The 17,168-nt window shown below is 35.6% G+C and overlaps 1 protein-coding gene across 1 annotated transcript in view; it reads right to left on the bottom strand.

Moving 5' to 3' along the window:
- Positions 1-13,239, bottom strand: part of LOC149169283 (uncharacterized) — a 324,296-nt gene extending 311,057 nt beyond the window's left edge. The window contains exons 1-2 of the mRNA XM_089428626.1: positions 12,878-13,239; positions 12,389-12,765 (exon numbers count right to left, since the gene is read on the bottom strand). Of these exons, the coding sequence (XP_089284752.1) occupies positions 12,389-12,765; positions 12,878-12,935 (435 nt within the window). The 5' untranslated portion in view covers positions 12,936-13,239. The remainder of the gene's footprint in view (positions 1-12,388; positions 12,766-12,877) is intronic.
- Positions 13,240-17,168: the final 3,929 nt, after the last annotated feature.

The following is a 17,168-nucleotide window of genomic DNA, read 5'->3' as shown; positions in this document are numbered from 1 at the left end:
AGTCCGTATCAACTCGGTCGGGTCACTTCATGCGGCCAATAAACCCCAAAAATGCAATTTTTTTTTATTTTTTTATGTTTTTTCTGAGTGTGGGGGACTCCAAATGGTTTTATTAATTGGTTTTTTGGTCTTTGGGGTCCAATCTCCTCTCCTAGTATTGATATGCTATTCAAATTTCATGATAATGTTAAATTCTTAAAGTAAAAGTGACATTCTACTTAATCTTCATTTTCATCCTTTTACTTAAATTTTTAACATTACCATGAAATGACTCAGGATGTTTGAGAGTGGTTCCAGCCTCATTGGATTTCATATGGAGAAAGTAGAATTTTAGATTTCATTCAAAATCCAGCAGACTTATCAGTTTTTCAGGATTAGGGGACTGTAATGTTTCCATTGAATTTTGCCATGTATTAGGGTATGGAACTCGTATTTAATCAAGAGCACCAATCCCTCTATGTACCTTGATGTTAGTGACATTGGTTGTCGAACTCCTCCGAGATTCGCTCCCAAACCGGGAGCTTCTGAAAATGTCGCTCCCGCTGCCGTTTTCGCTCTTGCTCCCCACTTTCGCTCCCACTCCCAAGTAACATTGAACCAGATGATGTTGGCAACTCTAGCAGTAGCCAATAGTACTGGTCACAGACTTTTGTTGTAGAGACCATTTATAGCCTCCTCGGTTATGTGTTTTTGTTTTGATCTCTATATCATCATCATGTATGTATTGGACAGTGCACTGGGTGCCATTTTGATATAATGGATATATTCATGAGCCTACTTTGATCATATGTTGTCTTCTATCTATATTCTAATGTTGTGTGTTTGGAAACATGAATGAAAATCTTTAAAATTATGTGTTTTTATAAAAAAACAAATATTTAATGTATTTTTTACAACAACCGAGTCATTGAAATCGAGCCGGCCGAGTCGATACCGAGTCGGAGTTGAAGTCGGCGTCAACCCTAGGCCGAGTCGAAGTTTTAAAACATTGATATGATCATTATTCTAACTTTTCTCCCCCATAATGATCATTTGGAGAAATTCCAAGATCACCTGTGAACTTGCAGAACTTTTCCTTTAGTAGTGCTTTGGTGAAGATATCCGCAACCAAATCTTATGTTCTACAATATATGATCTCGATCACACCTTGTTGAACCAAGTCTCAAACAAAATAAGATTCAATATCAATGTGTTTGGTCATTTTACTCGCACTTTGATTGTCACAAATCAACTGAGTAGGTTGCTCTTGTTGCTCATGTGGATCTTCCAAAATTCTTCTTAACCATACTAGTTCACAAGTTGTTGTTGTTGCTGATTTATACTCTGCTTTCGCTACGAAGAGAAAATTTGTAGGTTGCTTATTAATACTCCAAGCAATTGTTGTTGAACCCATACTGAATGAATACCCAAAGGTTCATTTCCTATCATTCATGCAACCTACCCAATCTGAATCTGTATAACCAATCAGCCTGAAATCCTCTGTAGATCTATATAGTAAACCATAGCCAACTGTATCACCCATATATCTCAATATCCTCTTACCTGCCTTTCAATGCAATTCTTTGGGTTCTAACATAAATCTTGATACCATGTTGATTGCAAAAGATATATTTGGTTGAGTTGTAATTAGGTAGATCAAACTTCCAACCAATTGACAATATAAAATAGCATCAACTGAATTGGAGTCATCATTTATGTATAAATTCAACCCCACTTCCAAATGAGTTGTTGTTGGATTGCAACTCAACATGTTGAACTTCTTGAGAATATCCCAAGTATACTTGGTTTGTGACATCAAAATACCATCTTCCTTTTGCAATGCTTCAATACCCAAAAAATAATCTAACTCACCCAAATATATCATTTCAAATTTTACAATCATATGTTATATAAACCTTTGAAACAATTTAAAAGTGTTCCCTATGTACATCAGATCATGAACATAAAGAGCAACGATAAGAATGTCTTGTCTTGTGTAAAGTATATAAAGATTAGGTTCAGATGAACTCTTGATTAAACCATGATCCTGGAAATACTTATCAATTCTTGAATACCAGGCCCTTGGTTCTCGCTTAAGACCATGCAAAGCCTTCTTTAACTTGTAAATATGATCTTCTTTTCCTGGAATTTCAAAACCTTCAAGCTACTCTACATAGATTTCTTCATCTATATAACTATTCAAGAATGTTGATTTAACATCCATCTGAATAATTATCCATTTATACTATGCAGCAAATGCAAGAACATTCCTTATTATATCCATCTTGGGCACTAGAGAAAATGTTTCTATAGAATCAATCCCTTCCTTTTGAGCGTAACTTTTGGCAACTAAACGAGCTTTATGTTCATCATTTGAACCATCTAATTTATACTTAGTCTTATACACACATTTAGAACCAATTGCATCCTTTCCTTCAGGTAATTTGATCAAGTCCTAAATATCATTGTTTACCAAAACATTAAACTCTGCTTTCATGGCTTCATTCCATTCTTTCTTTGTTGTTTCTGCATTATTATCTAAATCATCCATCTCCTTTACTTTAGCCATAGGTGCAAGTTTTAAAGCGGAACTCTGTGATTTAGTAATTCTTTTTTCAAATTTTCTATCCAACATATCACTTTCAGAATGACCTCTGGTTAGCCATTTAGGCTTCTTCTTAACATCATCTGCCTTAACATTGCATGCATTACCAATTTCTGCCTCATTCTTAGTTTATTCTATTTGTACAAATTCTGGCTAATGAAGTCTTTAGTCATCAAAGACAACATCTCGACTTATCATGATGTGTTTTTCCGGAGGTTCAAAAAACCTATAGCATTTTGGTTTGTATCCTGACCAAGCTTCTTCTAGAGTCAATTTTAACACTACTCTCGTAGGACATTTGTTGAGAGAATAAATTGCTATGTGCATTGATTCAGCCCAAAATTCGTTGCCAATAGAATTAATTTTTAACATGCTTCAAGTCATTTCAACCTGTTTTTTCTTTCAACTACTCCATTTTGATGAGGAGAGTATGGATTGGTAAATTCTTGCTTTATTCCATTTCTTCTGCAATAGTTCAGAAATTCATTTGATTTGTATTCTCCCCAATCATCTGTTCTTAGGATAAAAAATTTCAAACCACTCTACTTTTCTACCATTACCTTGAACTCAAAATACACACTTCAGTTTTTTCCTAGAGAAAATACACCTAAGTCTTCCAAGAATAATCATCAATGAATGTAAGAAAACAGCGTGCCTTTCCAAAAGACACTGTCTCCATTGGATCACACAAATCTGAATGTATCAACGCTAGATGTTTTCTAGCCTTCCATGTTCTGTTTAAGTTGATGAATCAAAAGAGAGCTTGAAAATTCAATCTTCAGTCATTTTTCCTTGCTACAACTGCATTTTTATTCAACTTATCCAAAAATAAGCTTTTTTATTGTCAAATACTAACTTATAGTTTTGCTCCATCATTTGTACTACAGAAAGTAGGTTCTTCCTCAATGTTGGTGTTAAAAATGTGTCATCAATAAACTTATTTTTCCCATGTAATGTTGGAATTGCAACTATACCTTTCCCCTGCACTTTGGTAACACTATCATCATCAAATATTACTTTACCATAAGTATCATTTATTCTAGTAAACAACTCCTGAGATGTCATATGAGTTGAACATCTTGAATCAATCTACCATGCCATCAGTTTCTTCATTATGTGCCATCAAACTTGATATGAATAACTTATCATTTATGGTTTCGTTAACAACCGTATTGGCACCTTTACATTCATTATCTCTCAATTTTGCATAACAATCTTTCCCAAGATGACCAGATTTGTGACAATTATAACACTGTGGTCCTTGTTTAATTTTTAGCTATGGTCAGTATTCATAAGTTATATTTTTGCCCTTGTATATATGATGTAATTGATGTTCTTCGTGTCATTTTCATTGATTAGCCCTTAAAAGAATTGTTATAAGACATTTTCTTCATGTCAAATATAAAAGAGAAAATTTTGAAATTTGAATTTTGAACTATTGGCTCCAAACTAGTCAAGTCGGCCCTCTCCCTCAAGTCAAGTCAGTCCCAATGAAGAGACACATCCATTCGCAAAGGCAGAAGTTAGAACACTATATAAAGAGAATTCAACTTCGTCTTAAAGGCACCATTCGACCTCACACAAGAAAGACAGTTCATGGGCATCCAAGCGAAGGACAAGAAGGACGAATTCATCTATCATTCTCTCTCTCCTGACCTAGATCATGTGAACTTTTGAGCAGCAGTTTCTAGGCAGCATATTCTGGGCAGGCTGAAATTGTGGGAAGGCCGAGTTTCTGGGCATATTCTGGGAGGTCAAAATTTGGCCTAGGCAGATCAGAGAGGGCCTAAGTTTGAAGGGCAAAAATTTGACTTCACTACACTTGACTAGAGGGTTGCTTGACCAGGTTTAACAATAGCTTGATCAGTTTGATCTCATAATTGACTAGCAGCATTAGATGTATATCTCTTGTTGAACTAAAGAATTTCTCTAAGTAAAAGGTTGTTGGGTTTTCCCCCAAGTGGGTTTTCCCAGGATAAATCTTGTGTTCTCTGTGCATTGTGATCTCTACTATCTTTATGGTTTTATGGCTAAATTTCTGAAGTGTAATTGCTTAATGATAAACTAGAATTGTCCATCACATTCTAGTTTTCATACAAGATGTCCATCATGTCCCAGCATTTGCCCTAGTTATCCATCATATCCCAACCTTTCTCCACACTTCATCATTCTCATTTGTATACCACTTTTCCTTTCTACTCCATGTTCTTAGACCATAAATCTTGTTTAGCATAGAATAAATGTGCATTTATCATGTTTTTATAGGAGTGGGTTATGACCCCAAGGGGGGCTATATTGGGTTAAATGTATATGGTATGACCCCAAGGAGGGGGCACATATGCGGTTAAATGTACATGTACATGTAATATGTAAATTTATATGTAATAGAGTCATACTATTGATGAAGATGCCACATGGGCAATGTGTGAATAGGTACATATAGAGATCATATAGTCATGTGATTTGGATGTATTAAGTTATTAGGTATTTGGAGGAGTTTCTCCTATTATTTAAGGAGTTATTTGTAACTTATCTTTCTTATTTATATTGGTGTTGTGCTTCTCATCACATTTACATGGCGTGTACTTCTAGTTTTTTATATATTTAAATCATAACATTTGGTATCAAAGCGTACAAACCTAGGGTTTTGCTACTTAAAACAAGTCATTGTGGCATTTTCGTCATAATTTTTTCTAGGGATGATTTAGATTGTGGAATTTTAAGACAATTTATGAGACATCTCGAACTACATCTAGTCAAAATTTTAGATTCTAGTTCGCTATAATTTTGGAGATACACCCTACGGAAGTTAAGGTTTGTGAAGGATCCTAAAATCAGTGTTAAATGAGTAATCTTGGAACTTTTGCTATAGTATTTTTTCTACAATGATTCAAACCAAGACATCAATAAAATTATCTTACCTGATTTTATCGTATCTAATTGAGCCTTAGCCTTGGGCTTTGTACTAGGAATATGTACAACATGGTAACAATATAGTATTTCCAACACAAGCCCCACATGACCTAGCACCCCATCACAACATCCAAACATGTGAGTTATTACAATTTAATTACATGGAACCTAAAGTAGCAAAACACAATACTACCATGAGAGGAATATATAATATCTACATATATTTATACTTATTAAGAGATGAGTGGATGATGAATGATTATGACTATTTTTTATCAATGGGTGCTTAATAGAGTATATGACAATTTGTCACGCATACAGGTTAGTCTCAAGGCCATTATAGGCAATCACGTGAGCAATAGTTTAAACTATACTTGATGTATCATGTGCAAAGCAAAGATCTATGCACATGGTCCCATGATAGACATCAAACCTTAAAAGCATAACGTAACCTTGCTTACACAAACCCTATGGAAAGCTGAAACTCATTACATTTAAAAATCTTGGCAACTATTATTTAAACATATGAGCACATATTACAATTCAAAGCTATATCGATAAAAGATATATGGTAATGGTTCTAATATCAGTTCTCACTCCTAAATTTGCAATTCTATATATTTGGTCTTTAGTTTATTCTCGTGCGTTGGATCCTTTGATGTAGTTCTATTTTCTAAATGTTGATAAGAGTTACATTTATGCTTGCTTGAGATAAGGGGCTACCTTTCTATTTCGTGGCCAAGCAATTTAAGAGATTTTAGGAAAAAAGAGTCAAAGAATAAGCTACTCTATAAAGTTGTTTTATAAAGTCTTCAAGTGTTATGGCCCAAATAGCCAAATAAACATTCAAAAGACCCAATTTAGTAATGGTACACCTTAATCAAGTGAAAGTGAGTGAATCAATAAAAATGGAACTTTGAGAGGGTAACCTCCTTTACACCTTTTGTTTAAAAAAAATTGATGATCCTTAAAACTAGATCTCCTTGGTATATACAAGAGACAGGGTAGAAATACAAATGATGAGTCGATTGATAATGACAACAATAATATAACAATGTGAATTTTACAGTCCAAGACATGGCAGACTTAATAGGCCTCATCCATTCAGTGAAACATCGATCTCAAGCTTCATTAGTTGCAAATACTTCGATATCAAGAGCACATCCTTCCAAGTTGCATCTTCTCTTAGTAGGTCCTTCCAAATGATGAGAAATTCCATGATTGCTATTAACATGTCCTTCAAATTGACAACTTCTTCCACTTTTATTGCTCATACAAAGATACTCTTGTTTTTCCCCCTGATAATTGTCCTTTCACAAATAAATTATCCTCAAATGGTACCAAAATTAATATCTTCTATAATTCCTCCTAACCCTCAATTTCCAACCAATGAAAATGATACAAAATACAAGTAACGACAATAGCAAGATGACTGATTCGAAGGAGCCAAACCAAGAATTGTTCGCCTTATACAAAAATGTGACAGAACAAATAAGCAAATAAGAATAAAAAGGACCCATTTCAATAATGGCATACCTAAATCAAGTGAAAGAGAAGGTGAAAAAGAATGCCACTTCAACAAGGCGACCTCCTTTACACCTTATGTTTACAAATAACTCTTGATGATCCCTACAAACTAGAATTTCTTGGTGCATATAAAGGAGACAAAGGGTACAATTATAAACAATGAATGGACAATTTAATGGCACGTGACAAACAGGCTTAACATTGAGTGGCCACTATATAGACTTCATATTTATAGCACCACTTAATTAAAACAGCGAATCTTTGTCAATGTTATCATGAAGTTGGTTTCTTATGTTGGGCCTGAGCATGTTGTGTATGTGTAATAGTGTAATGTCCCTAAGGGATTAAGTGGGCCAAAGGGCAAAGTAACCTATCGATCCCCATAGGCCATCCTCGATAAAGGGGAACACCCCACAATACCCAATGTTTGGGCATGTTTGGGGCAGTTGGGGCAAAAAGCCCAAAGTTGGGGTTTGATGTGAACCTTGTGCAATTAATTAAGAAGAACAATCCCCTCAAGGAAATCTATAAATACAAGAGGGTTGGATTCATTTGGAGGCATCACTTGGATTGGATCATTTGCGTCTGTTTTATTGAGCCTGAGGCTTTGAAGGTTAAGACCCTATTTTCTCTCTTGGACTAGTTTCGGTGGGAGGTGATCCCACCCTAGATAGTCATTTTTCTTTGTTTTGGCCACGAGGAATTAACCATTTGAAGAAGCAGCAAAGTCTTGTGAGAAGGTCTGAGGTAAGTCAACCTATTCTATCTTTTATTTTATGTTTTGGCGCAGGAAGGCATACAACTGAAGATCTTTGGCAAGTCATATGAAATTATCCTATAAGTTGTCATGAGGCATAGTAGCAAGTTTCCTAAAGTAGACAGAACCCTGAGGCCTTGCAAGGCATATTGCTACCACTTTTGAGTTGACTAGCGTTTGAGCTGGATCCAAAATATAATATCAATTTCCTAGGTTGTCATATTTGGGTTGAGTCCAAAAATAATGTTCGCATTAGGTCCAAAAGGTAATATCAATTTCATGTGCTATAAATCTTCTTCTTCTTCTTCTTCTTCTTCCAGTAACATGTAAATTTATAGTAGCATAATCTATGTGAAAACATAGCAAAATTATATCTGGATGCTTCAGTGACAGTATTTACCCAAAGTTTTCCCATGGTGATTCTATAGTTGATGTTGGAAATACTAAGAGGGGGTTGAGTCAGTATTTCTTTTCAATTGTTACTTTTACCAGTTAAATCACTTATATTTAGAACACAAAATGAGCAATAGAAATAAATGATTTTATTAATATAATCTTTACAATGAATCAAATACAATATGGGTAGGACTCCAACCCTTGATGAAGACACCCAATCTCCAACCTGGGATGTACCAAGCACCTACTTGGACTTTAGTGAGGCTCCAACCTCTAGAGCTTCGACCCTATCTTATCCAAGGCACCAACCTTGAGTTTAGGAGCACCAACTCCAAGGACACCAATCCTACATCTTTGCTTTGTCAAAATATGTTTGGTTGTACTTCACGGCTCCCAAAGTCTTCTTCACTAAGCCATGTCACTCTTCAGCTTCATTGTAATCTCCACGCTAGATCATCAATGACAACCTTGTCAATTAGAAGGTATCACCACTACACTTCATTGTACCCAAGCAAAGTCTCCAAATCACCTCATGATGTCTTCAATGCATCAGTCTTCAATAAGGTCTTCAATCAAATCTTCAAATAAGCTACTTCAGCAAACCCTTAATAACAAGGCTCCAAAATAATTGCCCCCAATGCCAATCCAAGTCTACTTTGAAAATCCTTAAATAGTTGCTCCAAAAGTTCTCCAATAGTTGCTTAGGGAAACCTTATGAGAATAATGTCATTTTGGTTCTCATAATACCTTACCACAGGATTTGTCACAAGTTTGAATCAAGGCTTCAACAAGGGCTCCTTCAATGTTTCTTGCTTCAAGAATATGACAAATACCAAAGTTTGCTCCAAAATAGGCACCAAAAACAACTTCAAGATCTTCTTCAAGGTTTGCTTACAAACTCTTATTTGTCCTCCTTTAAGCTTCCTTTTAATAATGCCTGTATAAGCTCAGAAAATGATATCAGAATGAGCTTCAATAGTAGCTTCAGATATTCCCTAATCTGGGCTGAATTCACCTTAGAGAGATGTCTCAAGACAGGGCCTAAATCTACCTTCAGTACATGTCTGAAATGGGCCTCAGGCAGTTCGAATTGAGCCTCAAGAACAGAGATTTAGATGTCTTAAATTTTGTTGTCACACAGATTTGGACCTACAGTAGAAGAGGCTTCAGAAAGGTCAAAACAGAAGTGTTGAACACATTGTCCTGTAGTGTATCAAACAGAAATCCGCCGCTGCCTATAGCTCTGCCTTAATTATTTGATCATAGGGAGGCCGAGAATTTACTCCTGTATAGTCTGAGCTACAAGAAGTGGTTTGCACAGGGATCTAAGGCACCAAGGCTAGGCTATTACTCTGTCCAACAACAAGAGGTATTGACCTGTGATGCTTCACATTGTTCGAGTCAAGAAGTAATCTCTGTCCAGTGGTATTAAAGCTCAAACAAATTTATTTCTTGTCTTCTTCGACCTCTGTTCATCTTCTGTTCTTACCTTCTGAATTGATCACCGAAATTCCCTCACAGAAATGAGGACAAAATAGTATATTTATAGTGTTTTCCGCTAGTCAAAGTGAAGGGGCACGTCTCTGGAGTAGGCTGACATAAGTAGGCTTGCACAGGTCAGCTCAAGGACCAGTTTTATATCCTTAACTTGTAAAATTCATAACTTTTAAACTGCTTGGAGTTTCGGGCTGAGTAATAGCTCATTGGAAAGGCAAAATTATGCTCTTTAAGATGGTGTAGGTCTCATGGAAGAATTCTACCTCTAAGGTAGCAAAAAATATTTTTTAATGTGACTGATTATTTATTAGTGCAGAAATGGAGTGTAGGGCTTCTTCATGGTGATTCCTTTGTTAATAATTGTGTCCTTGTCATGTCCTTGTCTTCATAGGGTCCTCATTATTATGTCCTTGCCTTCTTTAATGTAGGGTCATCATCATGCTTGCCTTCTTCAATATAGGGACACCATCATGCTTGCCTTCTTCAATGTAGGGACACCATCATGTCCTTGATTGCCTTCTTCATCACCTTGTCTCCTTCAACATTATTGGAGGTTTGTCTTCATGAAGATCATTGGAGGTAGGGCACAAGAGTTGTAATCATCTTATGGCATCTTCAAGAATATTTGCCATCCCAGCCATTGCCATATTGACATCAATGACAACCTAGATTAACAGTTGACTGATTTCCTAGACCAAAATCTTGTTACAAAAAAACAGGGGTATAAGTGTATTCCCTATAATAAACACCCAAAATTCTACAACTCCAACATAACAAAATTTACAAAAAAAATGAATGTCATTTAGATCGTCCAAAGCAATTGTACTATCCATAGAAGCTACTAGGTTCAACTTGGGCAATTCAATTGGGGGAAGGCACGTTAAATTAGCTCAAGATATTGCAATCAAAGTGGCATGATTTCCTTTCTACTAAGCAACCTACACATTCTCCAATTGTTACCTCAAACCACCCATTTCATCACTTTGTCTCTAAATCAAATGCCTTTGTTCTATTAGGGTTTCCATCATCATGGTGAATTGACTTGTTAACTAGACCACACACAGGCTAAGGGTGACAAGCTCGACTTGCAATTTGGCCTTCCATGGTACCCCCCCAAAACTTACCACCCCTATTGTAAAAAAATTATTGAAAAAAAAAACACAAAATGCAAGTAAGGTTCATCAAGTGATAGGTCATCCACTAAGATTCCATTATCTTTGTGGTCTACCCACTTAAAAGGAATAAGTTACAAAGGGGTCAGCTCGAGTGCAAATATTGAGCAATTTTGGCATAATAGTCACCATAGTATGAGGTCAAGTACTAGTCGTAAGTGATTTTAGGAGTATAGTTGCCCCTGGTATATGTATACCATGGGATTTTGGCAAATAGTTACCCCAAACATGAGGTTGAGTGCTAGTGTGGGGCAATTTTGGCATAATAGTTGCTCTTGGGATAAATTGGATGCCAATCACAAGTGCTTTGGCGAGAATAGTTACTACCAATAAGAACATGTTTCAATCCATGTAAGTTTAACCTAAAGGTCAAATAGCAGTCTTTCAGAATTTGGCAAAACTTTTACTCCGAGGATGAAGTCGGGTGCCAATCACAAGAGATTTTGGTAAAATAATTACTCCCACAATGAACTTGCTTATCACTCATGAGAGATTATGGGATGACAGTTGTTTCTACGATAAGGTTAGGTGTTCTCGATATAAGTATGATTGCTAGTCACAAGCAATTTTGGCTATATATATATAAGGTTAGGCGTTCTCGATATAAGTACGATTGCTAGTCACAAGCAATTTTGGCTATACATATATATATATTCGAGTGTTTTGTGAGGTACCTGTTCTAACTTCTACCTATATATATTCAAGCCAATCCAATATGATAGGAATATAGAATTTTCCAACTTTAACACCAGCTATCTGAACATCAGAGGAAACTTGAAAGCAATGGCCGAAATTTCATATCTCAGTGAACAAATTCAGAGTGCAGAACCTCATTCTTGTGTGCGAGAGCTAAAGCTCAATATAACTCCCCATTGAAAACCCATACAGCTTAATAACTACACCTTTTGAAACCCCAGGAGATTAATCAAACTTCTGTTACAATATTTTTTTTGCTATTAAACTTCATAAAACGTAAGAAAACTCCCCTTTGGAAACCCGTTGAGCTTCCTCAGTACACTTTTCGAGATCTCTAAAGCTTGATAAAACTTTTATTACGTTAAAAATGTTGTTTTGAAACCTCTAGAGCTTAGTAAAACTTCTAAAGCCTTATAAGATCCCCTGGGAACCCGTAGAGCTTATCAAGTACACCTTTCGAAACCCCTAGAGCTTGATAAAACTTATGTTACGATAAAACTGTTGACATGAAACCTCTAGGTCAATAAGACCCCCTTTTGGAAACCCTTAGCGCTTAGTAAGCACAACTTTCGAATGGCCTAGAGCTTGGCAAAACTTCTGTTCCAATAAAAAATTTGCTATGAAACCTCTAGAGCTTAATAAGCCTCTCCTCCCTTCCCCAACAGGAAAACGTAGATGTTAATAAAACTTTAAAAGCTTAATAAGACTCCCGTAAGAGCTCAATAAGTGCACCTTCCGAAACCCCCGAAACCTGATAAAAGTTCCATTACAATGAAAAAATTGCTATGAATCCTCTATAACTCAATAAAGCTTCTGTTGCGACTAGAAACCCTCGAGAGAACTTACCGTGCGGACGAAGTCCAAAAACGGCTGCACTTCTGGCTCAAGGGTGGGCCTGAAATTACGGAGGAGGTCAAAGATGATCCGCAAGCAAATGAGCCCGTTCTCTTCATTGTCCGTGGTCAAAACATGCATGGCAACCCTCAAAAGTTCCTGCACGAAGGGCCGGAGCACTTCGCTGTGAGGTAACCTGTTCAGAATCTCTATTATAACATTCCGCAGCTTGTGTTCGGCACTGTCAGTCCCCTGAGGCTTGGTGTGCTGCATCAGAATACTCGAGAAAACCCGGAAGTAGCTCTTGAGGAAGTTCAGGTATTCCGAAGTGTGAACGATCTCCAAACTGTCTCTAACCTCTGTGGCCAGTTGATACCTATTTTGCATAGCTGAACATTGAATTGCATGTTAAGGAAAAAAAGAGAAAAAACTGCATGATCAACAATTGAAAGCTTTCCTGTGCACAAAAATGACTCGAAAATTTCAGTTATTAAAGGATACGCAATTCTGGCTCCAGAAATTTGCGGGCATGTTGGTCGAAGTTCTGGATAGGAATCATTTTTTTTTTCTTCTCCCGTAATTCTCCACTCTGCAACTAAGAACGTGATATCGCCTCTGAAGCTTTTAAAACACGCATGAATGAATCGGGGAAGCCGATTTCCACAGCTGACAAGCCTTTGTTCGCCCTCGAATTAGAGAATAAATGCTGGGGAGTACAAGGGCACCAGCTGTCCGCACCAAATAAGAAAGAAGCCCACTCGCTTGTCCTTCATGCGCCCTGAACAACCGAGTGCCAGAACGAGTCGTCGAATCCCATTACGATGCGAAATTCATCGTTCACCAGGGTTTATTAAATTGGGTTTGTGCAAAAGAACGAACGGTAATTTATATATACTGTTGGATGATTATATATTTGTATAAAATATTGATACAATATATTTCGTAATAATTTAATTTTAATTTTAAGGTTTGTTGGGTTAAGTTATTTATTAAATTGGTGTATCGTATATCATATTTCTGGATAAAGTCAAAGAAGTGTATATATTTTTTATTTTTAGATCTGAATTTAAAAGTTTTCTTTTGTTTTTTCAGATTTTGTGTTTGTGTGATTCATGGTATAATGTTTATATTTTCTGGAAAAATCACATAGAGAATAAAGGGTCGACGTGTTTCGAATCTAGATTTAGGTTCATTATCACAACGAGGATGAGGGGATTTTATGTTTCTGTGATTCATGATAGAATGTTCATATTTTCTGGAAAAATCACATAGAGAATAAAGGGTCGACGTGTTTCGAACCTAGATCTAGGTTCATCATCAAACCTAGGATGAAGAGATCAGGGATTTTATGTTTTTGTGATTCATGATATAATGTTCATATTTTCTGGAAAAATCACATAGAGAATAAAGGGTCGACGTGTTTTTGGAAAAATCACATAGAGAATAAAAGGTCGACGTGTTTCGAACCTAGATCTAGGTTCATCATCAAACCTAGGATGCAGAGATCAACTGACCAAAATATATAAAAATCTCAGATAGAACTGTAAATTCCTAACGGTTACATATTTCATTTTATTTTATTTTTATGAACGTTAAAAGACCAAAGTCAAATTAGTTAATTTTGAATTTTAATTTAATTTAATTTATATATATATACATTTCCATCAATATAATATATAAATATAGCAAAATTAATATAGATTAAATTAGTTTTTTTTGTTGTGATCATAATGAGAGTTGATATTGAATTAAAGGTATATGGTATGATTTTAATGGGGGTTATATATTGGGTTAAATGTATATGCAATATGTAAATGTATATGTAATAGGTTGATTTTGTAATGAAGAGATTACGTGGGCATTGTGTCTGTAGGTATATATAGAGATCATATAATAATGAGTGGGCATTGTGTTTGTAGGTATATATAGAGATCATATAATCATTATTGAGGACATGGGATTTGGATGTATGAATGTATCACCTATTTGGAGGAGTTACTCCTATTATTTAAGGAGTTGTTGTATAACCTATCTATCTTGTTTATATTAGAGTTGTGTTGCACATTCGCATTGTTGTATATGGTGTGTACTTTTGGTTTTTTATGTCTTTGGATTATAACGATTTCTTTAATATCCTCAACCATTCAGCAAGATTGATTGCATCTCTATATTCATCTCCACGAAATTTAGTATTTCCATATTATAACGATTTCTATAGAATCATTGAGGATTGTAAAGAAATTGTTATGATATGGAAATACTATGTCGCTTCTTAATTGAGGATTGTAAAGAAATCATTATTATCTGAAATACTAAATTTAGTGGAGATTAAAAGAGAGATGCAATCAATATTCGTTGCTACTTAAGTGAAGATTGTAAAGAAATCGTAATGATTTGAAAATACCGAAATTTAGGGGAGATGAAGATAAAGATGCAATCAATCTTGTAGAATTGTTAAGGTTGAGGATGGTAAAGAAATTGTTATGGTTCAAAGACATAAAAAACCAGAAGTACACACCATGTAGAACAATGCAAGCGTTTAATTATTGTTGACCATGGATGGAAATATTTGACTATGGTTGAATGTGGTCAAACTACGCATGAGCATTTTGCCTATGGTTCGCCATCTTTGACTAAAGTTGATCATATTCAATCATGGTTGACTATGTTTGGGAATGTTTGAAAATGAAATCACCATGCTTGACGATGGTCAATAAATGTTAAAGCATTGCTAATTATGTTGGAACATTGTTAACCATGGTGCATATTGCATCTCATCAAAATCCATATCTTTGTTACACATTGCATTCTACCAAAGTCTTGTTTCATGTGATACATAAAGGACAAAATCTTTCTATGTATGTCACAATACTAGGCACATGGGGTTCCAACCATCTTGAAGGACAAAAGGTGGTACAGTGTATTGAGTGGGGAAAATGTCCATGTGATACAACACATCACACGCAAATAATTCTATTCAATCCAACATATTGCACAAAAACCCTTTTTTTGTAAGTGTGATACATCATACTACACAAATATCATTTATCATGCATTGTAGCATGCCAAATGGGACAAGAAAAAAATCATGTGATATGTTGCATTGCATGAAAAATATTTTTGTGTGGTGTATTGTATTGCATGAAAAAAATTTAATGTAATACATCACACCACAAGATATATGTGTATGTGTGTTTCCATACAATGTCTCATGGGAAAAGAAAATATTACACCCTAATTATGTTCTAAATTTCAATGAAGTAATAAACAATGGTAACACTTTCCCCATGCCTTTGACATAGTATCACAATGATAGATCCATGGCTCAACTTACATTTTTCCCAAAAGGTTACAACATCTGAAGGAGGTTATAAACCTTCATGATAATTCGCTAACTTGGCAAACGAAAGCAACACTCTTAAACGAATTCATGGGGCATGTACAAGAACAATGTTGCATCTAAAATGGACGAGTATCCACATTGTTCCATAGAACACAACAAATAGGCACCCACATTGTGCAATAGAACACAACAAAGGTTGAGGGGGAGTGAGTTTCAGAATTAACCTTGTATAAGCCTTCAAAGGTTGTTTAGCAAAATTGATAATCGTGGTGCAACAAATGTTTTCTCTAAAGACATCCACTTCTATAAAATATCAGTAGCTAAGATCAATGACTAACACTACCCCAATGGTTTTTTAATAGACTTACATAACTAAGATTAATGCAGATATCAAATCAATATATAGATTGTATTGAAACACCTTATGATGTAAATGAAAAAACATATTAAAACCTGAAAAATAATAAACATATTATAATATTAATCATATTCAAATATTATATTTCATCGAAGAATATTTAATGCTTCCTCTATTGGACATAGTGTTGTCATTGATGACAACCAGTGTCATTGATGTCAAAGGGGAAGTCTAAGGAAGAAACGGTGTCATTAATTAATCAAAGGAAGTAGTATGATAGTATGATCCCTTGACAAGTTATCATCAAATGATGTCAAAGTGGCCCAAAGTTTATTAAGTTTTTGTTGAAGTTATGATGCTAAAATGAGTCTATTGATGGCATGGTTGGATAGTCCTCTCCCATACATTTCCAATGGTATATCACACTTAGAAAAACTCATCATGAATGAAAATTTATGACAATTTAAAGTGCGCCTATGAGCAAAAAGGTGAAAATTGGGGAAACCCCAAATTTGTTAAAGTTTGTGCATGTTCCAAAGCAGATCAAGCTTTCAATAAGCAATCGATGGTAGTGGACAACTATCTAACACAGTGTTTAACGAGTTAAATATTTAAGCCAAGATCTTCTAGAGAAATCACATATAAACATTAGGGTCGATGCATTTTGAACCCTCATCGAGGTTCATCATCAGGACATGGTTGAACCTCGATAAGGGTTCGAAACACGTCAACCCTAATGTTTATATGTGATTTCTTCAAAATATCTTGGCTTAAATCATGAATCACAGAAGCATCCAATCTGAGTTAAATATTGCACATATTCTAGCAAATCCAAAGCCTGTGAGTGAAATGAGGAAGATCTATGGTGGATAGGGCACAAACTTTTGCATTGTTTAACGATAGGCACACCCACACATAGGAATGACACGTTAGCTTGATGATGACATCAGCAGATAAGTGTGGCCCAGTAATAGCATAACACATCAACAAGGTGACGTGGCAATACTTATGACTGCCACGTGGCAAGTACAAATGGCAACTTGGGCAACCAATCAACTTGTGTTTTTAGGTGACACGTGGCACCTCTCACT

This window comes from Pinus tabuliformis, chromosome 4_2 (assembly GCF_031772625.1).
Source record: "Pinus tabuliformis cultivar Carrire ecotype Pingquan chromosome 4_2, CPIR1, whole genome shotgun sequence".
Lineage (NCBI taxonomy): Eukaryota > Viridiplantae > Streptophyta > Pinopsida > Pinales > Pinaceae > Pinus > Pinus tabuliformis.
This window is presented reverse-complemented; position numbering and strand designations above follow the sequence as displayed.